General features: G+C 34.4%; 1 protein-coding gene across 1 annotated transcript; it reads left to right on the top strand.

Annotated features, from left to right (window-relative positions):
• Window positions 1–1,278: 1,278 nt before the first annotated feature.
• On the top strand, window positions 1,279–2,995 carry LOC131596993 (uncharacterized). Its single transcript, XM_058869717.1, has 2 exons — window positions 1,279–1,957; window positions 2,049–2,995. The coding sequence occupies exons 1-2, from the start codon at window positions 1,279–1,281 to the stop codon at window positions 2,993–2,995; spliced, it is 1,626 nt and encodes a 541-aa protein (XP_058725700.1).
• The last annotated feature ends 7,069 nt before the right edge of the window (window positions 2,996–10,064 follow it).

The following is a 10,064-nucleotide window of genomic DNA, read 5'->3' as shown; positions in this document are numbered from 1 at the left end:
AATAATAATATGTAAAATATACGAACGTGTAAAATATGCGATAACGTAAAATCTACGAATTAATATGTAAAACTCACAAATTCGACAATGTTTGCTATTGTGCCTCTGTGTTTCTCGCCCAAAGTGAGAAGAGCCATAATGGAAAGTTTGATCGAAATTATATGAGTGTGTAGTAGAGATTGTTAGAAGTGATGATGAAAAATAAAATCATACAAGTGTATTTATAGGAGATAGTTTGCATGGCCAGTTTAATGAGGTGGGTGGAGCTGCATGCATGACATGCACTTGTCACGAGCAAGCCATATGATATGGCGCCTCCCTTCCCAAAATTACACTAAGGCGCCATTCAAGATGGCGTGGTGCAGGCTATGCAATTTAGACTAGGCCGCAGAATGTGTAAGAATAGGTGGCAGAGTGTGTAAGACTTTGCTGAGCTCGGAATCTTGACCAAAAAGGTAAGTAGGCGCCATCTCATATGGCGACTTAGTGTTTTTTTTTTGTACAAAGGCGCCATCTCATATGGCGACTTAGTTATTCTTATTTTTTTTCCTGTTCACCTATATATATCAGATGAAATGAAGAGCTCTGTACTCAAACATAACTCTTAAACTCTCAAACACTAAAACAACAAGATGGCCTCTACACCTCAATATATTATTAATGCACACATCAATGGTGAGACTTACCAATGTGATGCATCTGGTTTTTTATTGAGAAACACTGAAGTTACCCAATTTTGTTTAAGTCGAAAATCGAACTTCGTACATTTCAAAAATCGATTGGAGATCAAGCTATCCCGAGGTACAGTTTTACAGATCTTCTATCAACATCCGGTCTTTTTTTGAGATCAAACAAAATTTTACCAGGTGGAGGTTAAGGATGATGAAGATTTACAAAACATGTTTTGTAATCATGAATTTTCTGGATACGACTCGATTGAGTTGTATGTTCTGCTCCAACAACCAAACGAGAGCCAGGTCGTTGATCCCATCGAAGTAGAACAAGCTGAGGTCGATGCAATTGATGAAGACGAAGAAGATCCAGAGTTAGCATTTGATGACATGGTGAACGATGATTCTGAAGACGATGTTGAAGGTGTAATACCTCCAATTTCAATATACACACCGCCGTCTCACATGTCGAACGTTGACATGGCCGATGATGAACCCTCATCAGACATATTCCACAATGTCTGCATGCAGTCAGATGCAACCTTAAAAGAGAAAGATAGTTTTTCGTTTGAAGGATGAGTGCATGCGAGCAATAAAAAAGTTCCACATGTTACACTCTGTGGATTTTAAAGTGGACCGAACAAATGCAGAACGGTACAAAATCAAATGTACCAATACCGAGTGTTTGTTCAAGCTCACTGCTTCATACAGGTTGAGAAGTGATTCATGGGTGATAGGCAAAATTTCCCAACCTCACACTTGCATCAACTCTTCTCGCTCGCAAGATCATCGTAAGTTAAGTTACGATCTGATATGTCAAGAAATCTTGCCTCTCATCAACAATGATCCATCGTTGAAGGTGAGAACAATAATTTCTCACATCACTAAAGTATACAACTATACGCCCTCGTACAGGAAAGCATGGTTAGCAAAAACCAAGGCGATTGAACAAGTATATGGTAATTGGGAGGAATCATACAAAGAGTTACCCCGCTACTTAAATGCACTCTGCACTTATGCTCCTGGTACTATTTATGAGATGGAAACATTGCCCGCGTATGTCCCAAATGGTACTCTTGTCAGCGGAAATGGAATATTTCGTCGTCTATTCTGGGCCTTCCAACCTTGCATCAGAGGGTTTTCATTCTGCAAACCTATTATTCAAATAGATGGAACGTGGTTGTACGGAAAATACAAAGGCACCCTACTGATGGCAGTCGCACAAGACGGAAACAGCAACGTCTTCCCAATTGCATTCGCTCTAGTCGAGGGAGAGACCGGTGGAGGTTGGAGTTTTTTTCTCAAACATCTTAGAACACACGTGGCTCCGCAAGAAGGTCTCTGTTTGATCTCTGATAGACATGCTTCTATTGTTAGTGCATAACCTGGCTAATGGTTGGCATGACCCCCCTTCTACGCATGTCTTCTGCATTAGACATATTGTACAAAATTTCACGCGAGAAATTAAAGACAGGTCCCTTCGAAAATTGGTTATGAACGCAGGGTATGCATTAACTCAACCATCTTTCAAACATTATCATAGAGAGATCAGACTGTCAAATCCAGATGCAGGTACTTGGATTGATAATATTCCAGTGGAGAAGTGGACAAGGTCATACGACAATGGACATCGATGGGGACACATGACAACAAATCTTGTTGAATTAATGAACGGTGTCTTCAAAGGCATACGACACCTCCCTGTAACCGCTTTGGTAAAATCAACATATTTTAGGATGGCTTCATTGTTTGCACAAAGGGGTGAAAGGTGGGACGCTGTGTTACGAGCTGGACAATTTTGGAGTGAATGTTGCACAAGATTTATCAAGGCAGAAGGTGCGAAGGCCAACACACATACGGTTACAAGGTTTGACCGACATAACCATAATTTCATGGTCAGAGAGACAATCGACCACGTCGAAGGGCTACCAAGACAAGAGTATAGGGTTCTACTAGAAGAACGTTGGTGCGATTGCGGCAAGTTTCAGGAATTTCGTATGCCTTGCTCCCATGTCATTGAAGCATGTGCCTATTCTCACTTAGATGCATTAGCACTCCTGTCTCCCATTTACAAGTCTGAGACCTTGCTCCACGTATACAACAATGGCTTTGCAGTGGTAGCAAAAGAGGATTATTGGCCTGCGTACGAGGGGGAAATTGTTTGGCACAACGACCAAATGCGGAGAAATAAAAAGGGTCGTCCCAAAAGCAAGCGTATCACGACTGAAATGGACGAGCTCGATAAGCTAGAAAGAAAGTGTGGTTTATGTCGCCAAGTCGGACACAATAAAAAAAATTGTCGTAATCGTGCAAGTGGTTCTTAGAATTGAATTTTGTATGCACACTTCTTTTAAGATCTAAACATGTCTTCTTTTCATTAAGAACATTTGTTACAACACGATCATTGTTAGAAATTAAATGACATAATGACTTAAAAACAACACATACAACGGATACAAAAAAACGCCAACAACACGACAAGTTATCTAAGATATAACAAGCACCAAAACAATGTCATCAGAACCTTGCATCATCATCATTACGTCTCTGTCTCTTTCAACTTCCTCTAACCAAGTACGAGACGTTCCAGTCGCAAGTGATATGGCAGTTCTTCTTCTCTGGATTCTTCTAATTTCTTCGCCTGTTGGGATGTCGTCATCTAACCAGCGTTTCAACTCTCTCTTTAGACGCTCCATGGAATGGATGTTCCAAAATTTCATTTTAATCGGCGGTTTAACGACCGAGAAAAATACATACCCATCTCTTGTGAAAATCTCAGAAGCCATAATGATAAAATTTGGGAGAAATGAGAAGATTTACTGAGAAAGTGTGAAGAATGGTGGAGAAATGAGGTATTATTTATAGATGAGACAGATACAAGGAGGAGCCATATGAGATGGCTCCTCCTCCTAAAAGATGAATGGAGGCGCCATATGACATGGCTTGTTGTACTTAGTGTGCCATGTCAAATGGCGCCTAGGTGTAAAAAAAAGGGGTCACGCCATTTGAGATGGCGCCTTCATGTATACATTTTCTGAAACCTGGTTATTTCCGTAATTTTTCCCGAAACGTGGTTATTTGCGTAATTTTTTTTTAATACATGGTTATTTAAAAAAAAATTCTGATATATATTTCTTTGTTATAGATTTTCTTCTAAAATTATGAATTTTTTAGCATCACGTATCTTTGGCATAGGAAAAAACCTTTTTAAAAATAAATAGTTTAAATAGATATTCATTAAAATTGGATTTAAATATTTTTATTTTTTTATGAATTTTTAAAAATTATTATTTTTTGAAATTATAGTGAAAAGATTTACATAAAATCATTAATAAAAATTATTATAAAAATGATGTTATTTAATTTCTAAATTTTTTTTAAAATTTAAAAATAAAATTATTTAAAAAAGAAATATTTAATTTTGTTCCTAAAAGATTCTCTAATTAATTTTGAGATTTAAGAAAAATGATATTGTGTAACATTTAGTCACATGTTTATTTTAAGTAAGATATAATCTATACCATAAATTTTATTTTATAGATTCTAACGGCTATAACTCACTGTTCTCATTTCTCATTATAACCAAGTATTCTTACTTGAGTCGCCCCCATATATATATATATATATATATATATATAGGGCATATCATATGAGAATGACATATTTATATGAGAATGTGAGAATGAATCTGAACCATTGGATTTTAAAATAAATGGTGGAGATTATGGGTGAATCTTTTTTTTCTCTTTCCTACATTTTGAAATAAATGATGTAGGAGAGAGAAAAAAAGATTCACTCATAATCTCTACCATTTATTTTAAAATCCAATGGTTCAGATTCATTCTCACATTCTCATATAAATATGTCATTCTCATATTATATATATATATATATATATATATATATATATATATATATATATATATATATATATATATATATATATATATATATATATATATATATATATATATATATATAGGGGAACAATCAATCACAACCATTAAATTTTGATTTTGTTGATTTTAATGGACTAGAATGGTTTCTCTTTCTAGAATCCTTAATATTTATTTTAAATCAACATAGAAAGAGAAATCAATCCAGTTCATTAAAATAAACAAAATCAAAATTTAATGGTCGTGGTTGATTGTTCTTATTTCTCATAATAACCAAGTGTTCTCACTTGAGTCGTCCCATATATATATATATATATATATATATATATATATATATATATATATATATATATATATATATAAATAAAAGAGAAGATAATGTGTGAGATAATATAATCTAAAAGAGAAGAAAAAATAATTGATAATATAGATGGTGCAATGTCACCTAAGTTAGGAGGCGTGTAGCTCAATAAAAAGAAATTCACATCTTCAAGTAAGTCTATAGTACACAACAGTTTCATTGGAATTCTCTCAGTTCAAAAAAAGGTTTCTAATACTATTTCTGGACTTTAACTTAGGTTTTCCCTAAATTTCAAATTTCAGATCCCCCACTTCCATTCCAACACTCTACCAAAGATATACAAGAAAACAATTATATATGGCATAATTCAAATCACAATTACATACGGAATAATATCTATTTTCCTAAAATAAGAAAGTCCTTAAAAATATTATAGTATTACAACGAAAATACAAAAACTTACGAAAATAAAACATGGCACACACTACACATCAAAATTTTAAGTCTTTAAACAAGGAGAACCATCACCTTAAATAACAAAAAGAAATCCAACTGAAAAGCCCAATAGAATTAGATCAAGAATAGAGTGAACTCCAAAAACAACAAATCAAATCTTCTTTGTTAAAGGCAAATCTAATTATTTTTATTTAAATCATATCCAAATAAATCTCTTTCGGCAGATTTATGATATAATAAAAACTTTATCAAATGGAATTGGAATAAAAAAGCTTCTTCCGAAATACAAACTTTGCAAACCTATAATCTAAAGTGAATTCAAAAAGACAAAGAGTGCGCGCTAGAGTCAATTAAAAAGATAAAATGTCTCACAATAAGTCAAAACATATTGCTTAACAACTTGCTTGCAAAAATCAGTCAATCTATTATAATAACACAACTGTTTACTAGTATCTTCTCGTCTCATTACATGAATCACACAATCTATAATTATTGAGAAATGTTTCTTAATCCTCTTACATACTTTTAAAAAATCATATTAATCCCTCTCTTTGTCTTTCAAAGTTTCTTTCTCTAGATAATTCTCTTGTAACTGCAATAGTGATGAACAAAAAACATTAATACTGGCCTGAAAACCAACTTTCTCCCTAAACACGCCTCACGCCCAACCATGCACCTGATTCACATTACAAAATAAATGCTTCTTTGTTTGGGATCTTTGCCATTGAAAAAAACCTTGTCACGAAAAAAGTTATATTAATAAGGGTAAGTCGTTTGAGGATAAAAAAATAAATAAAAAAGAAGAAAAGAATACATTGAGAAAAATAGAATTATAAAAATGTGTCGCAGTAATTATGCCACAAAAAATACAATATGGTGTTATTGCACTTACAGTGGTTAGAAGCTGGAGATTCTCATAACTGATGGTAGATGTGAGTATAACTCTACAGAGTTCAAACAATTCTATGAAGAAAATGGAGTTGAACATGAAGTAACTGCTCTGTATACTCCACAACAGAATGGTCTTGCTGAAAGATGAAATCATACTTTTCTTGATATGACAAGGAGCATGTTGAAGGAGAAAAAGCTACCTCACTAGTTGTGGGGAGATGTTGTTCCCACTGCAACATATGTGCTCACCAAGTGTCCAACTAAGAAGCTAAAGGAAGGTGTTCTTTTTTATAAGTGTACTTGAGATAAGCAAAGTGTGAGTCATCTTAGGGTGTTTGGTTTTGTTTGCTATAAATATGTTCCAGATACTAAGAGAAAGAAGATGAATGATAAAATCAAAGTAATGTTACTTGTGGGGTACCACAGAACAGGTGCTTATAAACTTTATTGTATAATCTCTAGGAAGGTGAAATTCATGAGAGATGTCATAGTGAAAAATTCAGAAACTTGGGATTTGAACACATCTAAACTTGCCTCTAGTGTTGGATGTGCTTCTGAAGGAAGTTTGGAAGTTGTTTCTGAAGATGAGTCAGAATCAGGAGATGGTTCTGATTCTGAAGGTGAATCAGAGTCTGAAGGAAATTTTGAAGGTGACTCTGACGGAGATTCTACAAGTGATCTAGAATCTAAAGGTGGTCCAGATTCTAAAAGTGATCCAGATTCTAAATGTGGTCCAAAATCTGGTGGTCAAGACTCTGGAGGTCAAACTTCTGAAGGTCAAACTTCTGATGGTAAAACTTTTGAAGATGGTGTTTTTGGAGGGGGTCAAGAAGCTGACACTGTTCCAGGTTCTATAGAAAATTCAAAACAAGTTGAGAGACCACAAAGAATGAGACAACTACCTAGATGGTTTGCAGATTTCAATATGTTAGACGATAGTGAAATAGACTCTGAAGGCGAAGTCATTCAATGTGCCATGTTAGTAGACTCTGAACCTACGAATACAAAAAAACACTCAAGAAGAAAGTCTGGCTGAAACCCATGAAAGAAGAACTTGAGACTATAGAAAGTAACAAGACTTGGGAGTTTACTGAGCTTTCAAAGGAGAAGAAAGCCATCATCGTTAGATGGTATTTCAAGGTGAAGATGAAGCCAAATGGATCAATCGAAAAACACAAAGCAAGGTTAATATCTAGAGGTTTTCTTTAGAAACCTGGGCTAGATAACTTTGAGGTGCTTGTACTTGTACCTAGACATGAAACTGTAAGTATCAGATACGCCTAAGAGGGGGGGTGAATTAGGTTTTCAAAAATTCAATCGGTTTTATGAGAATACTTCTAATAATTTTTGGTTAAGTGTTTGAAGGTTTATGAATGGTTCTTTTCTTTTCTTGGTAATAGTGATGGAAGCGATAAAATGTGGAAAGATAAAGAACGCAAGGATATATACTGGTTCCCCTCACAATCCGAGAGTACTCCAGTCCCCTTTCAAACATGAAAGAGATTTCACTATAGTTAGAATTATTGTACAAGCCTATGCTTACTATCTAACCTATAGGGTGATCAAAGGTTCTTAACACCTTTAAGATCAAAACAACACTAATGTGAATGAAGAACAATCCTCTTCAAACACAACACTTACTTCCAACAATTCTGGATAGTAAGGAAAAAGAAAAATATCTTTGAATGATACAAGAATTTATGAAGATGAATAATATATCAATCTTGGATTTATCTTCCCTTTCAAGCATACAATTCCTTTTAATGATAAACAAGTGTTCAATGAATGTATGATATGAAACTTTGGTATTTTGTGTGAAAGTTATATCAACAAAGTTTCAATAAAAATGAAGTATGGACACTTGGTGATTTTTGTGAAAGATATGGACACTTGAATTGTTTGAATTATTTGAATGAAAGAGGTAAAGAATAAATTCTGAAAAATCTGAAATATATAGCCTCTAAGACAATGCAAGAATAAAAGGTGAAGAGGTACCATTTGAAGAATGAAAGAAATTATGGATTTTTTAAAAAATTCACGTGGGAACCGGTTCCCTTAAATCAGAACCCGGGTTCCCTATATGTAACTTTAACAAAATTTGAAAAAATGAACTGGGGAACCGGTTCCTAGAAAGTGGAACTCGGTTCCTGGACATGATGGGCGTAAAATAAATGGGCAGAGGGAACTGGGAACTGGTTCCTCCAAACTGGAACTCGGTTCCCCCATGCAAAAAACACCAAAAACTTATATTTAAAGGTTTGAATGATTTTCTAATGTTTTGCAAAGATTATGGAACATGTATGAATATTTGAGAACACTTGTTTATGCATTAAGAGAATTGTATACCATATACCTTAATATTTTTTATCAATGAATTTTTTAAGCTCCTTTTGAAATACTTGAATCTTTATGCTTTCATATGAATTGATCCATTCCTTTTGCAATTGAAATTTTGTCTTCATCAAAACCAAGTTGTAGAAAGATTATCTTCACATAAACAATCAGATTGATGATTGCTATAGCTGCTAATAGGAATTGTTCTATGATATATTTGGATGTTAAATCTTCATTTCTGAATGGTCCTTTACAAGAATAATTTTATGTGTCTCAACCTCATGGATATGTAAAAAATAATCAGGAATGGATGGTGTACAAGTTTCATAAAGCCTTGTATAGATTGTAGCAAGCTCCCAGAGCTTAGAATTTGAAGATTGGTTCGTGTTTCAAGAAGTAGAGGTTTCAGAAATGTGAGATGGAATATGATGTTTATGAAGGTTGAGAAAACACTTAGAGGGGGTTGAATAAGTGATTCTTTTTAACTTGATGAAGGAAAGATAGACAAAACACAATTATTTTTATCCTGGTTCACCTTCTCAATAAGGCTACCTCTAGTCCACCCTCAACAAGGTGATTTACCTCTCTCAACAAGAACTTAATCCACTATAATCAGAACCTGATTACACTTGCACGAACAACTGCCGTGACTCACAATACAGTGCACGAGCCAAACTGCTGGTGACTAACAATCCTGCACAAACCAACTTTTTGTGACTAACCAACTTCTAAGACTGAACTAGTCCTAGACTTCTTGAGACTTCTGACCCACCCGGTCTCTCAAGGACTTAGTTACCACGTAACTTCTGATAACAGTGTACAGTGTTGCTTCTAGAAAGTTGTAATCACCACTGTGATATTTCACTAAGTTTAAGTACAAAGTAATGAACTTAGAGTATGAATATGAGAGTTTTGCTTCAACGAGTTTTTCTTCACACTTGATGATTTTTCAGAGTAATAATATTCTCGTGTGTGATTGTTGTATTTGATTCAAGAGATCATGAGTATATATAGCCTCAAGATTTTGCCCGTTAACTTCAGCTCCTTTTCGCAGCATTAAATGGTTTGCTTGTTATCTTAGCTTTTGTTTTTCTTCCAAGGATTTGCATGTGGATAGCTTCTTCAATCAACCTTGGGAATTTCACTTTTGGAGTGTTGCAGCCGTTTTACTAATGATTATGCCTTTAACGGCATTATTTGGAAACAATCTTCGTGATCTTCTGATCAGCTTTGTATTTCAACTTCTGTTGTAGATGTATTCGCAGTGGTTTGGTGCAGTATCAGAAGTTGCCTGAAGACTTGAGTATCTCTTACATTTATCCAGCTTTACATATATTCCAAGTTCTGATTGTGCTGGTATTGGTACATCTTCTGAAATCAGAAATATATAATTAGAGTACCATGTTTGCTTATACAAAATTTATTTGTTTGTTATCATCAAAACACTAAAATATGATTAGAACCAAACTAAGTTCTAACAGTTTATGTTCAACATACTTTTGGAGGCAATATGAT

Source organism: Vicia villosa, linkage group LG4, assembly GCF_029867415.1.
Source record: "Vicia villosa cultivar HV-30 ecotype Madison, WI linkage group LG4, Vvil1.0, whole genome shotgun sequence".
NCBI classification, from domain to species: Eukaryota; Viridiplantae; Streptophyta; class Magnoliopsida; order Fabales; family Fabaceae; genus Vicia; species Vicia villosa.
The sequence above is the reverse complement of the archived record's forward strand: the minus strand, read 5'-3'. Positions and strand labels throughout refer to the sequence as shown.